Source organism: Anomalospiza imberbis, chromosome 9 (genome assembly GCF_031753505.1).
Source record: "Anomalospiza imberbis isolate Cuckoo-Finch-1a 21T00152 chromosome 9, ASM3175350v1, whole genome shotgun sequence".
Taxonomy (NCBI): Eukaryota; Metazoa; Chordata; class Aves; order Passeriformes; family Viduidae; genus Anomalospiza; species Anomalospiza imberbis.
The window spans coordinates 20,953,681-20,975,654 of NC_089689.1; the positions used below are offsets into that span (position 1 = coordinate 20,953,681).

At 42.9% G+C, this 21,974-nt stretch overlaps 1 protein-coding gene across 1 annotated transcript; it reads left to right on the forward strand.

Annotated features, from left to right (window-relative positions):
* Window positions 1-613: 613 nt before the first annotated feature.
* KDM4A (lysine demethylase 4A) lies at window positions 614-21,791 on the forward strand. The gene is made up of 22 exons (XM_068199083.1): window positions 614-766; window positions 1,078-1,230; window positions 1,424-1,599; window positions 2,770-2,884; window positions 3,640-3,833; window positions 5,257-5,306; window positions 5,803-5,906; window positions 6,951-7,088; window positions 7,977-8,227; window positions 9,002-9,192; window positions 10,112-10,458; window positions 12,018-12,138; window positions 12,704-12,882; window positions 15,132-15,336; window positions 15,626-15,702; window positions 16,412-16,467; window positions 17,247-17,355; window positions 18,236-18,424; window positions 19,117-19,287; window positions 19,755-19,874; window positions 20,452-20,544; window positions 21,566-21,791. The coding sequence occupies exons 2-22, from the start codon at window positions 1,093-1,095 to the stop codon at window positions 21,704-21,706; spliced, it is 3,165 nt and encodes a 1,054-aa protein (XP_068055184.1). The 5' UTR covers window positions 614-766; window positions 1,078-1,092; the 3' UTR covers window positions 21,707-21,791.
* The last annotated feature ends 183 nt before the right edge of the window (window positions 21,792-21,974 follow it).

Below are 21,974 nucleotides of genomic sequence, written 5' to 3' on the forward strand. Positions count from 1 at the left end.
GCGGATTATTGGCAACATCCGCTGCCTACGGCGGCACCGTTCCACGTTTCTAGATGACCGGACTGTGCTGGCCAAGCGCCCTGGCGTGGGCCGGGCCTGGTGCTGGTCCAGCCTCAGTCTGCGTTCGCTGCCAAACGTTTGCAAAGTATCACATTCTACTCTGGCTTTGTTTACACACGGAAACTGTAGGAGTATAATTAGCGGGGTTCGTGTGCTCGGCTGGCAGATGCCTGTTGCGTGTCACCGCTCCGCGCCCGAAACTCACCCGCTCACTGCAGCACCCACGTACCCGGGGTTAGCGTCCACCTCGCGCTGAGCGCCCGATGGACGGGGATCAGCTTCACCCGGCGACACCCCGCGGGGCCCGGAGGCGGGGAGCGGGCGGGGTACAGGAGGGGTGCGGGAAGGATGCGGGTGGGATGCGGGTGGGATGCGGGCGGCATCGGGACGGCGTCGCCGCCGTGACTGCGCGGGCCGAGGCTGCCCCGGCGCGGCCCCCGCTCCACCGCCCCCTAGCAACTGCCTGGTCCCGCCTGCCTAGCAACCGCCCCGCGCCCGGCCTCCTGATTCGCCGGCCAGCCCCGGCCGGCCGTCGAATTCCTATTGGCTGCGAAGAGGGCAGCGGGCGGCGATTGGCTGCGGCGGCGGGGGGAAGAGGCGGGGCGGCCGGGCGGGGTTCGGGCGGAGCGGAACGGCCGCGGTGGCGTCGGCGGCCCGCAGGAGTCTTTGGGCGCGTGGTGCGGAGGGATACGTCGGTCGGACGTTGGTACGAGGGTCGGGCGGGGGCGGCGGAGGAGCGGGACGCGCTGCCGACGTAAGCACGGCGGGCGGGAGCTCGGGTTCCGCCGCGCCGGCCGGGCCGGGCCGGGCCGGGCCGGGCGGGAGGAGGGGGTGAGGCGGTGGCGTTCTCCGCCGTGAGAGGGAGAGCGAGCCGTGGGGTCCTGACGGGCACGCGTCCTCCGCCAATGAGGAGGCAGGGCCGATGCGGACCCCGCGGCGATTGGCCGGCGGGCGGGCGGGGCGGGGCGGGCGCGGTGTCCCGCCCCCCGCAAGGACACCCCCGCCTCCTCCGCGCAGGGCCGGCCCGGCATCATGGCTTCGGAGCTGGAGAGCCTCAACCCCGGGCAGCGCATCATGACCTTCCGCCCCACCATGGAGGAGTTCCGCGACTTTAGCCGCTACATCGCCTACGTGGAGTCGCAGGGCGCCCACCGCGCCGGCCTGGCCAAGGTGCGACACTCCCTCTCCCCCCGGGCGGAGGCCGCGCCGCCGGCCCCGGGCCGCGCACCGGCCGCCTCCGCCCTTTGTTTACGCCGCGGCGCCGGTGGGGCGGGCGCGCCCCGGCCGGGGCTCGGCCCGAATTCCCCGAGTTTGACGCTGTCTCCGGCCGCGGCCGCCGCTCCCGGCCCGTGTGTCCCCGCAGATCGTGCCGCCTAAGGAGTGGAAGCCCCGGCAGTGCTACGATGACATCGACGAGCTCGTCATCCCCGCGCCCATCCAGCAGGTGGTGACGGGGCAGTCCGGGCTCTTCACGCAGTACAACATCCAGAAGAAGGCCATGACGGTCCGCGAGTTCCGTAGGATCGCCAACAGTGACAAGTACGGCTGGTCCCGGGCACACAGAGTTATGGAATGGTTTGGGTTGGAAGGAACATTAAATACCACCTGGTTCCTCACCTTGTCAGGGGCAGGGACTCTTTCCTCACGAACAGGTTGCTGAGGGCCCCATCCAAGCAGGCTTTGAACACTTCTAGGGATGGAGGAGCATCCACAGCTTCCCACAGGGGCCAGGTCCTTGATACGGGCTGGGGTCAGCAGTGTGAATGTCATGCCCCGGGCAGATGAGGTTGCTTGTACAGTGGGCTGTGTGCATGGGGACCTTTGTCACCCGTGCAGCAGGATGATGTGTATTGGCAGCAGAACTTTTTGTTTGTGCTGTGGGCTCCTGTCTGGCCCCAGTAGCTAGTCCATTGAATTACTTACTAAGTAGTGGAGGAAGGAATATTCATGATATAAAAAAGGAGATAAAGAAAAGATTACTTGAAAAGGAGTTGAAGCAAAATAGCCTTTTCAGTAACTAGAAATAGCATTGGAATTGCCAGCTACAGTCATTCCATCAAAGCTTGCTTTAGCTTTCAAAAGCAGTACAGAGCAGATGTTTTAGAGTTGTGTTTAATAGAATAATTTGATGGAAGTTACTGTTTTATGTTATATGTGTAACTGTCTGGAATCTATGTATATAGACACACATTAGATAGGTCTTAAGACTAAATTTGATCCCCCAGAGCTACATATAGTCCAGTATATAGTTAGCAGGGAATGGGCATCAAGAGCAGGTATTTTGCTGGTAAACTGGGCATGTTTGGCCATGGTGAGTCTGTGAAGGTTTGCTGGTTTCACAGTGGCAGAAAACTTTGGGTTTGATTGGGGTTTTTTAAAGTTGTTCTCTTTGTATAATTTCGGGTTTTGACTGCGTTGTTGCTTCTAAGTAGCTACAGCTAGAAGGTGAAACTCTTCTGACCCCAGAAAAGTGCACAAAGCAAAAATGAAAGTAAACTGAGAAATGGGGAAAGTAATTTTCTTTCTGATACTTCCGTTCCAAAGTGTCACAGAAACAGAGCCATGACTCCTCTCACTGCTCATCTGGCCAGTAACACACATTAGGTATTTTTATTGTAACTTTCCATTCTTTCAGTCACGGAAAACATTGGTTCAGACTTGTCAAATATCAAACTGCAAAGTCTTTAGTATCTTTCTTGGTTTTTTCAGGTACTGCACACCCCGGTACACAGACTTTGAAGACCTTGAACGGAAATACTGGAAGAACCTTACGTTCAATGCCCCCATCTACGGGGCTGATGTTAATGGCACTCTCTACGACAAGGTAAGGAAACTGTTCTGGTTTTCAGGTAACAGTTATCCTGGTATATTGCATTCCATAAATACTAATGTGGCATTTGACTCTTACCTTTTGGAACAAGTTAATGATAGTCTTGGCATAGTTTGAGCTTCTGGATTAGGCGGCCGACGCAGGAAGCATTCTAAGGGACCTTTGCTAGCACTTCAGTGTAGGGAAGCAAAAACACTATTGCCCAAGCATTGCTTTGTCCTGAAAGGCATATAAGGGTTGGAAGGGTTGATCAGTGGATACATGCTGCTTTGGTATCCTCTGGTGTGTGTATTTTTGTGGGACAGTTCTATAGTCATTAGGTGGTAGGATGATAACTGTCAAAAGACGATTTGCATTCTGCATGTTTGTCTCCTAAATTCTCATGATTTATTCTTCTAAAAGATGTTTTGAATGAAAAGTGGTTTTGTTAAAGAGGGTTCAGACGTCAGCTCAAACTCAGTCAACATCAGCTATTGTTCTCTGCTCTGTTAAGTCTGTAGTTTCGTGATTATTTCTCCTTTGTAATCATTACTTTGACTGGTAATTTTTTCCCCTCCTTAAAGGCCAGTAAGCAATCACTATGCAAGCTACCATGCAGAACTTTGGGTTTAGGTGAACTATCTCACAGCTTGAGCTGTGTCATTCTGTGGTGTGCTGTTTCACAAGTGTCTGTTAAGCTTTTGCAAACTGTCAGCTGTGTGATTTTATATTTTGTAATCCTTGTTTGACATGAGGCTTGTGTTTTTCAGCATGTAGATGCGTGGAATATTGGCAGATTGAACACAATCCTGGATATTGTGGAGAATGAAAGTGGCATAACCATCGAAGGAGTGAATACTCCTTACCTATATTTTGGCATGTGGAAAACTTCCTTTGCTTGGCACACTGAAGACATGGATCTCTACAGTATTAATTACTTGCATTTTGGGGAACCCAAGTCATGGTAAGACTTTCTAAGGAATCTTCTAAATGTAGAAAAGCAGTACCATAAAATATTGGAGTCAGTCACAAAGCTAAGAATTCACTAAAATAATTATCAGTTCTCCAGTCTTGCACTGCAGTTCTATCTGATGACAAGAACACATAAGGAGCTGCAGAGCAGTGCCTGTCCTCAGTAGAATTTGTTTTGTAACCTTCTAGAAGGGTCTGGTTGCTGTCCTGATGTAGAGAGTTCTTCTGAATTACAGTATAGTATGGATGCTGTCTGCTGTAGTAGGGCCAAAACTTGGCAAACTTGCTTATCATTTCCTGAGGCTCTAAAGTGACCATACAGAGGTATGGTCACACAGGCACTGGGGTAACAGGCTGTTTTTAACAGACTTTGAACTGTAGCTGTTTATCATATATGTAAACATCAGGTTAGTGGATGTCACTAAATGGTTTTGTCCAGCGTCTGAGCTTTCTCGATTCTTTTTAGGGGAGGCTCTCTGTACCATGGGTTGCATTTTAAGAGTGAATCATACCCTTCTGTTCACAAATTAATTTCTCAAGCAACTTCAACAATTGTTTCCATGGCACTTTCGTTGGAAACTAGTATTTTTGGCTGCCTTTTATTACAAATTTGAAGAAACAAATAATAGCTAGCACAATGTGACCCATGAACAACCCCATGCAGTGGCAGTAGCAGAGGAACTTGAAACAGAATAGTTCAGTCTGTTAAACTACTTGCTTATTGCTTCTTCTACAGTAGTACTTGGAAGTAGTGAGCTTTGCTAGTATCTTTGATTAATTTAGTAAGGAATCTATTCAGAAAATAGCACTGTATTCCAGAGTGAAAGCAAACTAAGTGGGTTGATTTATTTATTGTAGTCATACCAGCCGGGAGTTTTGTGGCACCCATAAAAAGGTGTGTACAGGGAAAGACGTAGCTCTGAAGAGCACTCCGTGAGTTGTGCATGTGTTAAGGATGTGGCACCTGATTTAGTCCCATCTTTATCTGAGCAGCTGAAAGAGGCGATTCCATTTTCTTTCTTACCCTGTGTTCCTCCTTGCACTGAGTATGCTGAGATTACACTGCTGTGAACTGAGACCGTTCGGGAAGTGCTCTTCCCTTTCTCTTTGCAATTCATGTTTTGCTGCACAGATCTGCTTATTATGTTCATCAGACTTTTTACTTCCTTGATTGCTTGAGAGAAAGTTGTTGAAAGAAATGGTCAGCTTTTACATGTTGATCTTTCTTGGGATAGAAAGGTAAAAGTCCTCAATGAAGATTTTTAGGTTTATATCAAATTTTGAAAAAGACAAGTGTAAAGATAGGAAAGTTTTTGAAGTAATTCACATTTTGATGACTGATTATGATTTCCAATCAGACTTTGAGATTTTGTTGTTGTCACTTGAACTTAACTGACTTGTTCTTACAACTGCAGGTACTCCATCCCTCCAGAGCATGGGAAACGGCTGGAGAGACTTGCAAAAGGTAATCAACAGTTCATGTCCTGCCTTTTTCTAAAGATGGGCTGGACAGCTGCAGTGGGTTTCTGCTGTTTAAGAGAGCACAGGTTGGCATGACTGAACTGATAATTTGCCTTTTAGAATATAGATTACGTTACTTCTGAATGTTTGCTTATAGGATACACACAAGAGAAATTGTCACATTGCAAATAATGAGCTTGTCTGTCTAACCTTAAATGAGAAAATCCTTAGCTATTGATTATTAAAACGGGAAAGTTTTGGCCAAGGGAGGATCCTTCTATATGAGGTCTTTCTTATGTTCTTTCAAACTGGCAGCTGTTAAAAGATATATCTTATGGATTTGTCATTTTTCTTAAGCAGGCAAACTAGCACACTTCAAATAAGCTGGTCCATACTTGTAGGGAAAAAGTATCTAGACAATAATTTTTCATAAAACTGCTGAAAAATAAATGTAGTTTGAGCACAATGGTAACATCTCTCCTTGTCTTTATTTTAAACAGGTTTTTTTCCAGGAAGTGCCCAAAGCTGTGAAGCATTTCTCCGACACAAGATGACTCTCATCTCCCCATCAATTCTGAAGAAATATGGAATTCCATTTGATAAGGTGTAGAAAAGTAATTGTGATTATACCAGCTTGATCAAGAGGTTCCTGCAGCCTTGTCTTGTTTCTGACAGCAGCCAGTAGCAGATGCTTAGAGAGGAAAATAGAAACAGGCAGGATATAAGGCAGTCCTTCCTATTGTACTTCCATTTATCTGGCAGTTGGGGCCTGAAGGTAATTGAGACTGAAAAATCTGTCAAGGGCTCCTAAAAACAAAAGCTTGGTTTCTGTGATTTTTTTTTTTAACTTAAAACTAAACATTATCTCCTCTGTTAGATTCACTTCACTGTTTAGATGTGTATTCAGTGAAGTGGGATTTTTCTTTTTTTGTTTCCAGTTTTCCCCTGCTAATTTTGTTTGTTGCATTCTACTTCCTCAATAGCAAATAAGGCTTGTCCCCTGTTAATTTTTTAATTACATGAGTAACTTCATAGGCTTCCTTACTTTCTCAGGTAATGACCTGGCATTGCCCCTCCCACAGAGAGATCTAGTCTTTGAGCTCTTATTCAGAAACACTCTATCATCTGCCTGGGCAGCTGAAGGGTTTTCTTGTCATAAGCCTTTACACTGGGGAAATGTCGAGGAGGAAGCAGTGGAAGGCTGACTGAGAGTTGTACTCTAATGTGAACAGCAAAAGAAAACAGCAATAAATTTTCAAGTTCTGTGTGGATAGAAATTTACTCAACCTTAGATACTGTTCAGCCAAACCTGTAGCTGATACAGATAAGTATCTTTCTGAAGTTCATATAGCTGGTGACCGAGTATTTTGTATGTATAACCATGTATGTGCTAAATTGACCACTTGTGTTGTGTGTTAGTAAAAAACTGTTGAGCATGGCTTTTCAGTAAACAGATATTTAACATAAGCAGCAAAATAGCGAAGGTCAGTAGCAAGTCTGTCCATTGCAGAGGGGAGCTCCAGCCACCATCTGTGAGTTGGATTTTCAGGTGTGCTGCAGAGAGGGATACAGGAGCTCCTTTTAATCATATTCACTAAGTACCTTCTTAAACTCTGAATAACACTGTGATGTCTCAATTGTCTTGTAGGTGACACAGGAAGCTGGAGAGTTCATGATAACCTTTCCTTATAGCTATCATGCTGGCTTTAACCACGGCTTTAACTGTGCTGAATCTACCAACTTTGCTACTCTTCGGTGGATTGAGTACGGGAAGCAGTCAGTGCTGGTGAGTGGTCAGTTGCCATCATTAAGTCCCCACTGTTTGTTTTAGGAGAGTGGTTTCAAGCCTTTTAAGATGTGATGTCTGCTTTCTCATAAAGTAGCAATATCCAGGCAAAGTCTTGCTTAGTGCCTTGTGTCAACCATGGGTAGCATATGGCATATTTTGTAACTTTGTAACTATTTTGTAAGTTTGTGCAGTTCATGCAGGCTTCAGGGAAAAGCATGTAACTGGTTGTCTTTCCAGAGGTGAAAGAGAATGCTTGGCAGGCAGAGCTCATCAGTATTTTTCTCCAGTATTTTAACCATTATTTATTGACTGTTTAGCCTGGAATGCGACTTCGGTAGCTTAAATGACTTATCAAAATAAGTATATTGGTTGAACCTTTAAATTGAGTAGTGTTATATCCCTGTAGAGGTGCCTTGCAGACAAGGTTTACGTTTTCAGAAGCTACGTTGAAGTGAATGCTTTGAAGCACTAGTTGTAACCATACCTAGAGGAGGGGAACCTCTACTGCTGTGGGTAGGCCCAGAGTTTGTGTGGCTCTGATTTCTTCATAGTCTCTGGTTTTGTGGCCTGTTTCTGTATGAGCTCATTTTAAAACACTCAGCTTCTACCAGCAATTGTGTAAAAAAGACTGATGGGCTTTCTGTCCTAGTTGTTGTGATAACATCTGGTTTTCTGTTTCGTGTTTTTTGCTGGCTTTTCTGCCATTTTTAGTAACCTAATATGTACCCTTTTGATTTCCTGGGAAAGAGTCTTGAGAGTTCTGAGGCTCAATTACATGTGAGTGTGGGATTTTGTTCCTTAAACTCTTGAAAGCAAAATGCTAGAGAAATGCAGAGTAGAATTGTAAAGTATTTGGCCTTACCTTATTATTTTCTGTGACTTCAGTGCTCATGTCGGAAGGACATGGTGAAGATCTCCATGGATGTGTTTGTGAGGAAGTACCAGCCAGACCGTTACAAGCTTTGGAAAGCTGGGAAGGACGTGACTGTCATTGACCATGCTCTTCCAACCCCAGAGGCAGCAGAGTTCCTTAAAGGGGATCTCATGCAAAAAGTCAAGAGTGGGAAACAGTGTGCTGAGGAGATGGAAACAGAAGAGATGTGTAAAGAGGAGGTGGATGGGGATGAGACAAAAAGGTACAGCTTTATATAGTCCTCTGCTTTTCTATTGGAATCTTGGTATTTGAGCCCAGTTGCAATTAAATATTTGCCATTCTGATAGAATAGTGCGAGTTAGCAGTAATCTTTTTTCCTGGGAACAGGGCTTACTCTTAATATTTTTTTTACTATTTAGGTCCACATTAATAGATAGTGTGTGGTAAGCAGGAAACACACCAGCTTGGAAGGTAGTTCTTCATCTTGGGACAGACCTCCAAATCCTCAGTTGGCAGTGTGTACCCTGCACTGACAGGCCAGAAGAAAACGGGGTTGTATTAAGATCATGGGATAGTACTTGCTAGCACATTCTGGTACAATCAGTGCTGCAAGCTGTGGCATTAGTGTGCAGTTCCTGGTTGCTGAAAGTCAACAGGTTCAGTCATCTTAACATTTTGCAGTTAAATCTTTTTCAGTCAGTGCCAGCTACTGTTCCTAAAGTCTTTGGTGGTGAATTTTTTTGTTGTTCGGCTTGATTTGTTTGAAGGGGATTTTTTGTTTAAGGTAAAGAATGCCTGGTTAGAGAGAGCATAGTTGCCTAATTACATGATTAGCATGCTGAGAAGTCATCTCTAGGGATTACTGACTTTTTCTCTCTAACGGCAAAGAAAACACTTCAGAATAACTTGGAAACTATTTGGCTTTCCAGAGGCTCATAAAACACTGGTCCAAACCAGACTGTATTTTATGCATTCACACAGAAATTTAACACAGGTACATGTTTGCTAACCTGACATAGGGATTTGTCTTCTGCAGCATCCCCAAGCACCGCATAGGAACAAAAAGGCACAGGGTCTGCCTGGAAGTGCCTCAGGAGGTGAGTGAGAGCGAGGCCTTCCCTAAGGAAGAGCTGAGCTCCACACAGTATGAAGCGGACATGGCAGAGCCTTGTGAGAAGCCTACGAGTGAATTTGGGCAGCAAGGTGAACAAGGGATCAAACTTCCAGGTAACTGTGTGCCAGGCTTGTCTGGGGCACTTTTCAATATGATGCTAGTTGGTAGGATGCTTTTGTGTCCAAAAAAGGAGACACTGGTTTGTCAGAGCCACTGGTAGCACCTCAGAAATTTACTGTTATAGGACTTGAAATATTACCATTTTCTAGTTTTTGATTTTTACTCTTTATTTTGCCTGCCTGCATACAGAAATGTATGGGATGCCTCAGTAGTCTAAGGTCCTTTTTATCTCTCTTGAGTAATGCGACCTGTTTATAGGAATTGCGTAGTAAAACATATGCACACTTCCTGGTTCTGTGGGTCTGGTAGGCTTTATAGGTGTGTTACTTGTAATTTTGTATTAAGTAGGCTGGACAAAATTCATGTAGGTTGTAATGGATGAGTTATCCTTGCTGTTAGGGGAGGAGCAAGAGGCATGTGGAACAACACAAGAACAGGGAAAACATGTGATGCCCCCTCTTGTATATTGTTTTCCAGCCCTTTTCAACTTGTATTTAATAATCTTCTATTGGTTTGTGGGTTTGTTGGTTTTGGTTTTTTTTCTAGTAAGTCTTCCATGAATGATTGTAATCTCTTACACACGGCAACATGTGGCAAGGATTTGGGCTGTTTTAGCTACATACACGTCTGTATAAAAGATCATCTCTGTTTATTTGAGCTCACTGTCTGCTGGTTTGTTTTATATACCCTGGTTCTTGTGACAGGAGAGGCAATGGGCAGATGTTTTTATTCTCTCTGACTAAGCAATGTATGACTTTATAGGTGTTTGAATTAATCATCTCCTCTTTATATGATGTGCTATTGCTTTTTTGTGTGTAGTAGGTTGCTTTTCTGTTTGGCTTTATGCAAATAGTTGCATAAATGTTCTTTCTGCCCTGACTTCAGAAAAAGTTAGTATATCCCTTCTTCCAGATCGTGTGGACTCAGCCAAATTTGAAGAATTGAAACCGGTGAAGCTTGAGGAGGAAGAAGACCAAGAAGCAGCTGCACTGGATCTCTCCATTTCCCATACTTCAAATTCTACTTCAGCGTTGCCAGCTTCAAAGCAGAGTGCTACATCCAGTATTCAGTCCAGCTCACCTTCCTATTCTTCAGACTCGGAATCGCCTGATCTGGCAAAACGAACTCTTCCTGGCCCAGCTGGGGTGTTCACAGTGCACAGCTATGCAAAGGGGGATGCCAGCGGATCCGACAGTGAGCAGACTTCAGGAAAGAAAGCCAGTGCCAGCTCCAGTGTCAATGAGCAAGAGATGACAGAGGTATGAGAGGCACAAGAACTGAAAGCTGGAGGGCTGTAATTCCATGATCAGGAATTTGCTGTGACAAAACTTCCTATCTGTGCAGATGACCATTTCATCCCACTGGTGTTTGCATAGCAGGTTGCTCCTCTAGGTTTTGCTAAACACAGAAGAATTCAGATGAAAGCCTTATATACTTAGCCCTTCCAGTAAGCAAGGAGATCACTTGTCTTGAGAACTTCTCTAAACTGTTTAAGTGCTGTAATGGAAAGGATAGCTTAATGTTTTTGACATGGCATTGTTACAGAATGATTGAGGTCCTTTTCTACTAAGAGACACCTGTTTGTACCTAAAATGAATCTGGTTTGTTCCAGCCTTTATTGCAAGCACATTCATGTGATGAGAGGTTTTTAATATAAAATTGCATACATGGATACATCTGTGTCCTTTTAAAAGAGGAGAAAGGATACAACAAAAATATTGGTTTGGAGAATGTAAATCTGAGTGTTAAAAAGCTAACAATGAATGTTTTATTGAACAGCCTAAGAGTAGAATTAGAACCTTAATTAGTAGTGTCTTTCCAATATTTCGTTTTCCTGTTTAAATCTGTGTTTAGATAATGGGAGGCCAGTAATGATTTCTAAGAAGTTAAGAATTACACCAAAGGAACAGCAGATAGACCAATCTTGATAATTAAGCTGAAACTGAGAGAGTTGTCATGTCTGTTTAAACTGAAGATGTTCTGTTGCAGATACTGATGTCTCTATCACATCCTCTGTACAGGGAAAAGAAGAAATTTTGAATGGGTGTGGATTATTTTCCCCAGTGTGGTGTACTTTGAAACAAATTTTCCATTAGGTGGTAACTGTGAATGCTAATTCCAATATTTCTTAGAAGTCTTGTGTCCAACTCCCTGTAAGAGAACAGAGGTCATGATTATTATGCTCTCTTCTGGCTTTGTTTATGAAAAGAAGATATTTAAACATATGTAGGGTGCATTAAATCTAAGATTTACTTCTTCTTTTAAAAGAATAACAGATTTTTAAAAAAGGGTAGGCTCTTATCTAGAGGGAGACTTCCTGGACTGATTTAAAAAAATCCTTTTAGTTTGGTATGTCTATGAGCTCTGTATTTTTTCTAGTTTATTATATAATTATTTTTTTTTACTTTTAAATTTGGAATATTTTAAGTGACGCACAAACTGAGACTTCTCCAGAATTCATGAGACTTCTTATCATGGCTCTTTTAAGTTGAACCATCCAACTTGTCTTTCTTTGTTTCTGTCTTTCACATGATTCTTTAAAGAAACAGACATGCATGAAAAGCTACACGGGGACCTGTGAAAAATGTCCATTCTACTGACTCAACAGAGCCAGTACAGCTCTGTCCAGTTTTTCATAGCAAAAGTGCTCTGAGCACTTTGAAAAAGAGTTTAGAGCTGAAATTACTTTTTTGGAAATGAAACTGTGGAAGCATGTGTGCATTTTGAAGTAGTTTCTCTAAGTTCAAAGTAAATTCCTTCCAAAATGGTGTCAAAAGGGCATGTGCTAACTGACAGCTGAATTGCTTTCCTGGTCCAGGTGGGAAAGGAGTACTTAAGCTCTGTGAAGGAGAATAAGAAGTCCAAGGGTCGTCGCCAGCCATTGAGCAAACTCCCCCGTCATCACCCGCTCCTGGTGAAAGACTGCATCAGTGATGATGGTAAGTAAAGCTTTATGCTCTTTGGGAAATTGGAGAGAGGGTCTCAGCTCCTCTGGGCAGTGTGGGATATTCTAGTAAGTAACAGGTGATAAACAGGAGTTGGTAAGTGACAGCTCTGCCTCCTAGACAAGGTGCATATCTCATTGTATCATTAAACTTTTCTCTCAAATGGTATCATCTTTCTTTCCTGTATTTTCTTTGGAAAGCAAAATTAAACCAGTACCAGAGACTGTTGCCTAGCTGCATCTGCCTTAGAATATTTCAGTCACTGACGTAAATATTTGGTGTTTAAAAAAAAAACCCTAATGCAAAATTCTTTGGTGGTTGACTTTAATTTTGATGTAGATGTAATTTGGAGCTGGTTCTGCCCTGTTGCTTGATTAGTAGTAGAAGCCTCTTAGAAAGGAGATTGAGTTACTGGCTTCCATCACCCTTCTGACAGTTTGCTTTCTGGCAGTCTTTCTTTCATCTCCATTCATAGCTTTTTGCCTTATTTAGTTTCATTTACAAGAAGAACATCTATAAAAGGCCATATAGTCACTGAGTGAATGCTCTCTTATCACAGAGGCATCAGAGCAGCTAACTCCTGAAGAAGAGGCTGAGGAGACAGAAGCGTGGGCCAAGCCCCTGAGCCAGCTGTGGCAGAATCGGCCACCAAACTTTGAGGCTGAAAAAGAATACAATCGCACCATGGCCCAGCAGCCCCCATACTGTGCTGTTTGTATGCTCTTCCAGGCGTATCAGGTATGAAACCAAGACTCTTCATGCTATCACAGAGCTAACAGAGTAGGTGCTACTGTGGTACATAGTTTGAAATATGTGGGTTTGCATTTTGCCAGTTAACAAAAGCTAAGCAATGTTGCAGTCTTCCCCAGGAGCTGCTCCAGGAGAGCACAAGTGGGTGAACATCCTCGGACCTGTGATGAGCCCCTTTGGGTTCCCAGGGGCTCACTCAGCTATTCAGCAGAAGCTTTTGTGTTTTGTGGCTTTTGCTCAAACCACAGAATAGAACTTAAATGTTGCTGGAGCTGACTGTAAAATCTCACTTCTCCTTGCCAGACTGACTCCTTCACTTCTAAAATATTTTTAAGAAAACACTTTAGGTCCTCTCATAGTACATGGTCTTTGAGCTGGCAAGGAGGAAAACCTTTTACTTAAAAGAATTTAGGGTTGTGTTTGTAGATGGTATAGATTGAAAGTTGTCTTGTCTTGCACTGTATCCATGACAGTAGCATGGGAAGGGGTGCAGAAGTCCTTTGTCATGTTGAATAAATGTGCAGACAGGAGTCCCTCACTGAATTTTTTTATATACCTAAGATAAATAATTTTAAGGTAGCTTGAATAGTTGTCTGCATGTTTGACCTGCAACTTTGAGGTAGTTTGACCATTCCCATACACTAAGGGTATTTGATTCATTTGTGATGACTGTATAGTTGTGGTGGCACTAGAAACATGTTCACTGCAGTTTTGGAAATAAAGACCTCACATTTTTGTTGAAGATTTGTATTTCATATAATTCCTAATTTTAATGAAAACCACAGACCATAGTTTCTATTCAGTCTTGCTATTTCTGTCTTGAGAGTAAGTTCTTAGGAATGGAAATTCTGCTTAGGAACTGTGTGGTACATGAGGATTTTACTAGTGCTGAAAGGTATAAAGTTAATGATTTGAGGACAGTTGAAGTTCTCTGAAGATCTTTTTTGTAAGTTGCTGTTGAGCAGAAAACTCTTAGCTGCAGGTTTTCAAATTTCTATCCACACCAGGCAGTGGAGCAGAAACTCTTCCAAGATTTGAGCTGTGGTTAGAGTTTTTGTTCCAACTTCAGAAAGTCTCTAGCAAGTCTGGGAACTCACTTCAGTTACCCATTCAAATAAAAAATTGGCACAAAATGCCACACAAATACGTACTTTTCCTTTGGGGAGAAGAAGAGTATCTGCTGCTTGGGGGGGAAAAAGTAATTGTTTTCTTAAATTTTGTTATAGATTTCCCTCAGTCATTTTGTCTTTTGCTTGACATGCAATGCAAGTTTAAATCAGTACGTTTTACAGAATTAGACTAAAGAAGATTTGTAGAAAAGATGTCCATTTCCTTCCAGCTGTGAGCATTACTTGGACTTTTTTCTCCATAGTTTTTGAGGCACTGTAGGAGGGACAGTGCAGATTCATTCTGCTACTGCAATTTCTGCTAACAGTAATTTTAAAAGATTAGGCAAGCTACTTTTGTGGTAGCCTACAAGGTACAAAAGGTGGTTTAAATATTTTTTCAAAGAGAAAAATTAATTTCTGTTTAGTTGTTCAGAGGAGTAGCTTTAATGGAAATAAACATCTATAAACTTTGTATGTCTTAGCTGTTTGATTTGACATTGATTTAGGAGAATAAATTATGAAAGATTAGCCTGAAAGTTTCCTGAGCTTTATATGGGAAATTGCATTTTCAGTCTGTTTATTTTCCAGGAACAAATTAGTTTTAAAGCCCATTAGACTTGTTCTGAACTACACTGGGAAAAAGTAATGGGGATGGTAGTAGGTGTCTATGTGTGTGTTGAGAATCCTTCCATATTGAGGTAAGATAAGTGTACACTGATGGATAGCAGTGTCGTGATCCTCTGTATTACAGGGGGAATATGTAGAAGAGCTGTTGCCTGTAGAGCATGAGATGGGCTTCGTGATTTCACCTCTTCTGTCAGAAGAGATGCAGTTTGATGTGTGTATTGTTGCTCATTAGAGGGATGCAATTCAGACTTTCAGTGTACTATTTGAGTAGAAATTAATTTCATTCTGAAGCCACGGCAACTGAGAATTTTATAAATATAACTATAAATAGTAATAAATAGTTATAAATGTAAATGTATTTTCATCTAACCTACCAACTCTGATCTTTCAGTACCTTAATTTTTTCTTTAAACTGGATGTATGTATGAAATAATGTATGAGTAAAGATAATGTGAGACCATTTTACTTGTAAAATTTAAATTCCCTATCCATCCCTCACAGGCAGAATGTGAAGGCAGCAGTCAAAACTCTGGAGTAACTCCAGCTGCTGCAGATGGGAAGATCCGAACAAAACCCCTGATTCCTGAAATGTGCTTTACTGCAACTGGCTGCAGCACTGACCTCAATCTTTCAACTCCATACCTGGAAGAAGATGGAACCAGCGTACTCATCACCTGCAAGAACTGCCATGTCTGTGTTCATGCGAGTGAGTGCATCCAGATGTTACCCTAAGCTCTGGCGTTCTCTGTACTGAGCCTGTGCATCATAGCACAGTTGATCTAATGTACAAATAGACCAAGTTCAGCCTTACCAGAGGAGTGTATACTTGGGTATATACCCCACTGCCTGTGGCGTAGGCAGTTGGCTGTATGGGTGGCTTCAAATACACATCATCATCCTGGGGTTTGTTGATTTTAATTCCTGCTTTATTTCTGGGCCCAAGGGAAATGGGTTTGAGTTTAAATAAACTCTTAAATGAGATGTGTCTGTTCTAGGTTGTTATGGTGTATCCCCTGACAAGGCCACTGAAGATTGGATGTGCTCCCGATGTACAGAAAACGCGTTAGAAGAGGTAAAGTTTTTCACATATGGAGTCTGGTACATCTGGGAACTTGGCTGCAAAGTTAGTTCACATAGTGTTGTGGGTGTTGGTTTTTTAATTATCCTGTGAAAAGAACTCAATTTAGAGAATGTTTAGGAGCAAGTCTCTTGTGTTTTGGTGCTTTTAAACCATTGTGTTATCCTTTTAACTAATGCAAAGCTGCTGAGCTCAGAGAGAAGATGTTCTGCATGAATGTGGGAATAGCTCCTTTGTCTGTCTGAGTTTATGGTAGCTACTCTTTCTAAGCCAGAAAATAATTTGTGTTAGTAACTAGGCAGGTATGCACATATGAAGAGAGCAAGAAGAATTGGATTCCCTCAAACAGCTATATAGACTCTAGGTCAGTGGAATGGGTCAGCCTTTCGATTATTATTTCCTCATGTTTGTTCCAGATCCTATTGCACATCCCAAAAGGATATGGGGTATTGCAGGTGTAAAAAGAACCCATAACAAACAAGTTTGACCCTTCAGTGGTAGGTTCTGCTTGCTTTCAACAGACTTGGAGTCTATATTTGTTGCCCTAAGGGCAGCAACTTTTGAGAGCTGAGGAGCTGATCTGTACAAGGTAGTTAGCTCTCTTCTGACATCAAAATAATTTTCTTCTTCTGGATGCGCATTTTGAGGTGCAAGGTTTGCAGCAAGTATTGTGCACTAGCTAATGCTTTCTTCTTTACTCCAGGACTGCTGTTTGTGTTCCTTAAGAGGAGGAGCATTGCAGAGAGCCAATGATGACAAGTGAGTGTTCCAGATTTTTTTTGATTTTAAGGAGAAGCTCAGTTCCTAAGTATCTGAGGGTAAGCTGGTAAACTGCATTTGGTGTAACAGAGTGACCAACAGCACCCTTCACACTTTGTGTGTTCATTGTGTTCTCATGCAGCAGTTCTTACCTCTTTAGGTAATGCCTGGTTCTCATTCTGTTGTTAGCAGCTGTTAATTGCTCTGCATTTGATAGTGCAGAGCTGTGATATGCAGAGGAATAACCTACCACATAAAAATAAGGTTCCAAATGAACTAACTCCCAGTACCTTCTCTACTGAGGATTTTGATTTTCCATCTTATTTGTGATTACATTAATGACAAAAGGCAACCATAGTTTTAAGTAGCACAACATTGAAATTCAAGGTACCTCTTCAGCAAAATGTGCATACAACTGCCTGTGCTGTGTCCTTTGTGTGGATCATCTAAAGTTATTTGATGCAACATAGCAGTAGAGCCGACTTGTAGCACCATGAAATAACTGCAACTATCCCGGGCAGCCTTTTATCATGCAGGAGTCATTGAGTTGCTTTCCTGTTAAGCCTGTTAGTAGTAGATTTTAAGTATGAAGAAATCTTGGGTTTGCCCTACATGTGACCTGTTAGTAGCAGTAGGAAGATTACACTGATCCTCCTCAGAGGTTATTTATTGTGGTTTATCTGGAAAACTTGAACAGAACTGTATTTACTTAAACTCCAAACCATCTTCTGCTGGCCCAGTGCATATTAATTTCTTTTTCCTCTCTTCTGTCCTGACAGGTGGGTTCATGTGATGTGTGCTGTGGCTGTACTGGAGGCAAAATTTGTGAATATCGCAGAGCGGAGTCCTGTGGATGTTGGCAAAATCCCCCTACAACGTTTCAGACTGGTATGGATCACCTGTGCTGCATCAGTGGTGTCTTTAGTCCATTCAGAATCTGAGGGGTTTTGCTTATCCCATCAAACCCAAGTCATCTTGGTTCAGTCTCCAGCCTGAACTGTATAATCTGCTCAACTCTGTGTATGAGAGATGGCAGTTATTCCTATTGCCATTTTTTAAAATTTTTTCCGTGTTCTAGTATATGTTTATTTGCATGAAGAGCCAGCAAAAGGGTTTTCAGTATGTGGCAGGTAACATGCTGGTTTTTCTCCTCCCTAGTATTCAACTTGCTTAGTTGACTGCTTTCAAGCACTGAGATGCTTCAGGATATGTGAGGCATTCCTATAATGGGTGAAAGTCTTCAGCAGGAAAGCAGCTGTACTTAACTCTTTTAACATCTCAGTGTTGAGGGGAAAATGACTCTGCTTTGCATATGCATTACAGATAACATTCTTTTCCTACAACTGCCCGAGGCCCAGTTGAGTAGTGCCAGAATTTTAACTGTTACCACTGTGGTCATTTCCCATTCTAATCTTGTTGCTTGTATTTATGCAACTTTTTAGTGTGCTGAAAGGCCCTATTGAGTTGGAGCATTGCAAGCTGATCTAATCTAAGATCTGTTGCTGGCATCCTTGGGTTGCATGCTTTGTGCATGTTGAGCTGGTAGATGTTTAATTCACATTTTTCCTCTATTGCGTTACTTCACTTTTATGAATTACTGTCTTGTCATAAACTAAAACTGGTAGTTGCCTGCTTCTGTTTTGTCAGAAAACAGCACTGTTTTCAGAGAGGCTAAATGGCACAGCTATTATATGATAAGCTGTTAGCTAGCCTTTGGTGTGTGGTAAAACCTAGTACCAGCCAATAATCTCTAGTTTCCTGTCCACAGAAATGCATCTTCTGCAAGAAAAGGAGAAAGAGAATTGCAGGCTGCTGTGTACAGTGTTCACATGGCCGGTGTCCCACATCCTTTCATGTCAGCTGTGCCCAAGCAGCAGGAGTCATGATGCAGCCTGATGACTGGCCATTTGTTGTCTTCATTACCTGCTTCAGGCATAAGACTCCATCTCAGGCTGAGGTGTGTAGGTGTGTTATTCCCAAGATTTGAACTGCAGTGTCTTGGAGGCACTGAAAAGTGAAAAGTTTTTCGATTGTGTGATTATTTTGAAACTTCATTGAAGGCTTGGCTGTCTCACAGTACATGATGTAATCTAACCGTGTTGGTCTTGGATTCTGATCTTAACCTTGCTGCTACTCTGATCTTAGTCAGGGGCTTTATTGTACTTTAGTTTGCAGACCCGAAGGACTGGAAGCAGCACATCCCTCCTTGTGGCTGTTTTAATGAGAAACACTGATGAGATTTATGCTGTGATTCTTAATATGCAGGAGTTAGTGCTGGTAATCCAGCAGTCTGCATGAGTCGTCACAGAATTTCACATTTAAGTGATTGATTAATTTCTAAAGTTCCCATGCAGCCTTTTTAACCAAAACCACCAACAATCTATTAGAGAAGGTTTTCTGTAAGGGCCTTCTCTGAAGAATGAGAACTTAATTTACTAAGTAAATTAAGGACAGTAGCACATAACAGATGAGACTTTAGGTATTTAACATTCTGGAGGCAGAACTTCTCTAATGTGTTGATGATGGCTGAAGTAGAGTAGCTCACCTGAACTAAAATGTTTTGCTTTGTTGTCTGCCAGCACTTCAGCCACGGTCTTCAACACATTTGTTATTGAGTCATTGTATAAGAAGTGATTTTTCTCTTCTCAGCGAGCTAAGGCTGCACTCCAGGATCTGTCCCCTGGACAGATAGTCATCAGTAAGCACAAGAATGGTCGCTTCTATCAATGTGAAGTGGTCAGCCTTGCAAAGGAGACTTTCTACGAGGTCAACTTTGATGATGGCTCCTTCAGCGATAACCTGTACCCAGAGGACATTGTGGTATGTTGTATAGTGGGGTTGTGTATCGGACACGTGGTATGAGTCAGTTCTTGCTGCTGTAGAGCAGACACATTAGGGGATCTGGTAATTGTTCCCTGGGTCCTGTAGTAGCTGGGCTGAGCTGTGCTGCAGAATGGCCTTAGGGATGTTACCTGAGAGTGACTTAACTGAGGCCATATAGGTATAACAGGGAGTGCAACTAATCTCTGGCAGCTTACCAATGATAGGTCTGAAGGAAAACTTGCTGATACTTGAATGCCATCCCCACATCAAATACTTTGAAGTTGCCAGTGTTGGGATTTAAATGCAGATTACATAAATGGATGTCTTTCAGCCTAGTTCTCCATCTCCTAAAATGGAGAATTGTTAGGGTGGTGTGCAGTGTGACCCCTTGGTGGTTTGCTGAATCTTCACATAAAGTAGCCGCTTACCTTCCTTGTCTCTTCTATCCTCCCTCTTCATTCTAGAGTCGAGATTGTCTTCAGTTAGGTCCCCCTGCTGAAGGGGAAGTCGTGCAGGTGAGATGGACAGACGGACAAGTTTATGGAGCCAAGTTTGTCACATCACACGCTATCCAGATGTACCAGGTACAGAATTGCTGTCTAAAAACTCATCACTGAGAACAAGCCAATCATGTTAACAGGGTTGCTTATAGGGGTGTCATGCTTAAACACTCTGCTGTGTTAGCAATGACAGATGCTGGCAACAGTTGCTGGAAGCGATTGCTTGCAGCTGTATGTACCTCTGGCTACCTACCTGAAAATGTCCACTTGTGAAAACTGCTGGTCTGCAATTCTTCATCACACTCTTTCTGTAGTTCAAATGACTTAAAATAATTTTATTTTGCTTTTCTGTAGTGAGAGTGCACCATGCCTTTCATGCTTCCAAAGGGATGAATATTCAGGCTGTATTAAAGTGAACAGCCAGTCTTGTCAGGTGTTAAAAGAATATCCCAAAACTTGCTGGGCTGTTATTGTCATGAGATTATTGAGGTTTTGATTCAAGTCTGTTGCAGTGTGCATAGCTGCATATGTATCATATAGATTTCAAGTGGTAGAAGATTATTTCACAAGAGAGCTCTGTGGGGAGAAGGCAACTTCTAGGGAGCTGTGGCAGGGTTCTAACTTGAGACTTCTGACAGAACAACTTCTGGTTCTCTTCCAGGTGGAATTTGAAGATGGTTCACAGCTGATGGTGAAAAGGGATGATGTATATACTCTTGAAGAGGAGCTTCCTAAGAGAGTGAAATCAAGGCTGGTAGGTAAACAGGGTGCAAATTCTGCTAAAGAAGTTTGTTTTAATTTGTGCTTGAACAGCAACCTGAGCATGTGGCGGCAGCAAAATACAATCTGGTGCTCTCCTTAATCATTGCAAAGCTCAGTAGTTGATCAGGCTACAAAAACTAAGTTCTGTCTCTGGAGAGAATTTCTCCTTCTGCAGGGGTGTGAGTTTGTATCACAGAGTTACAGATTGAGAGAGCATGCCTTTTCATACTTGTATTCGTCCGTTCCATTGTCTACTTCCATTGCAAAGAATGGCCAAGTTCCTTCACTTAGCCTTTATTCTGAGAAGCTCATAGTAGGGTTGCATCAAAAGAGCTGGCTGTTTCTTGAGACTGTAAAATAACTCAGGTGGGAAAGGACGTCTGCAAGTCTCCAGACACCTGTTCCAAACAGGGGTAATTTTCAGAAAGGGTTGCTCAGGGGTGTCTCCAGTTAAGTTTTGGTTATCAATAAGGGTGAAGATCCCACACCCTGTTTTACCCCGTTGCTTTGCACTTTCCACTACAAAAGTTGTAGTTACAAACAGCACACTGGGGTGTCTTGCTTTACAGCACAAACATGCACACCCTGATGCAGATCTGTTGGCAGGCACAAATTATTAGAGGCTTAAGAAAGAATGTATTATAGCTGAATTCTGTGACCAGGTGTTTAAACATACCTGCTCCATAAAGCAGAAATTGTACTAGACAGTTTGAAAATTGGAACAGCCGACTCTCTTTATAACTCTGAGAAAGTGACTGTGAATTTAAATTAAGTGCTCTGTTACGTTTGAAACTTGAGATTCTTTAGATCTCTAATTACAGTTCACTTAAACATATCCCCAGACTTGTAAATCCAGTTTCTTAAATATTTTTCTTTTTGTGTTTAGTCAGTTTTTGAAGAAAGCTGAATGTTCCCATGTGTCTTGGCTTGGTTCTTTGTTACATGCAATAGGAGGATGTGGAGACAGAGATTTCATCTGTGCTCTAGTGACTAAATCTGTCTTTTTCTCTTAGTCAATCGCTTCAGATATGCGCTTCACAGAGATCTTCGAAGAGAAGGAGGTCAGTCAAGAGAGGAAGAGACAAAGAGTGATCAATTCACGCTACCGTGAAGATTACATTGAACCTGCCTTGTACCGGGCCATCATGGAGTAAACACTGCCTGTGGCAGAGGAAGATGCCCACCGCCCCCAAGGATTTAAACGTTCCAGTACAACAGGCCATATTTGGATGCTTTGAATCCAGGGTTTCTTCTGGGGTTTTGTTCTTTTATATTTTAAGGAAGCTAAAAGGCTGATGCTCTGCAGTAGCTGTAAGGCAGCTGTTGTATAGTGAAAGAGATCCTGTTTGCTGAAGCTGATGCCTGCAGACTGCTGGTCTGAAGTTGGGTCCTTACCAAATAAGCCAGCTTGGGGGGATGTTG

What these genes read in the sequence shown, in the direction of transcription:
- KDM4A (XM_068199083.1), top strand. Translation starts at nt 1,093, where the DNA reads ATGGCTTCGGAGCTGGAGAGCCTCAACCCCGGGCAGCGCATCATGACC. An exon ending in CCCTACAACGTTTCAGACTG is followed by an intron (nt 17,356 to 18,235) that starts GTATGGATCACC and finishes TCCTGTCCACAG; the next exon opens with AAATGCATCTTCTGCAAGAA. An exon ending in AGAGAGTGAAATCAAGGCTG is followed by an intron (nt 20,545 to 21,565) that starts GTAGGTAAACAG and finishes TTTTTCTCTTAG; the next exon opens with TCAATCGCTTCAGATATGCG.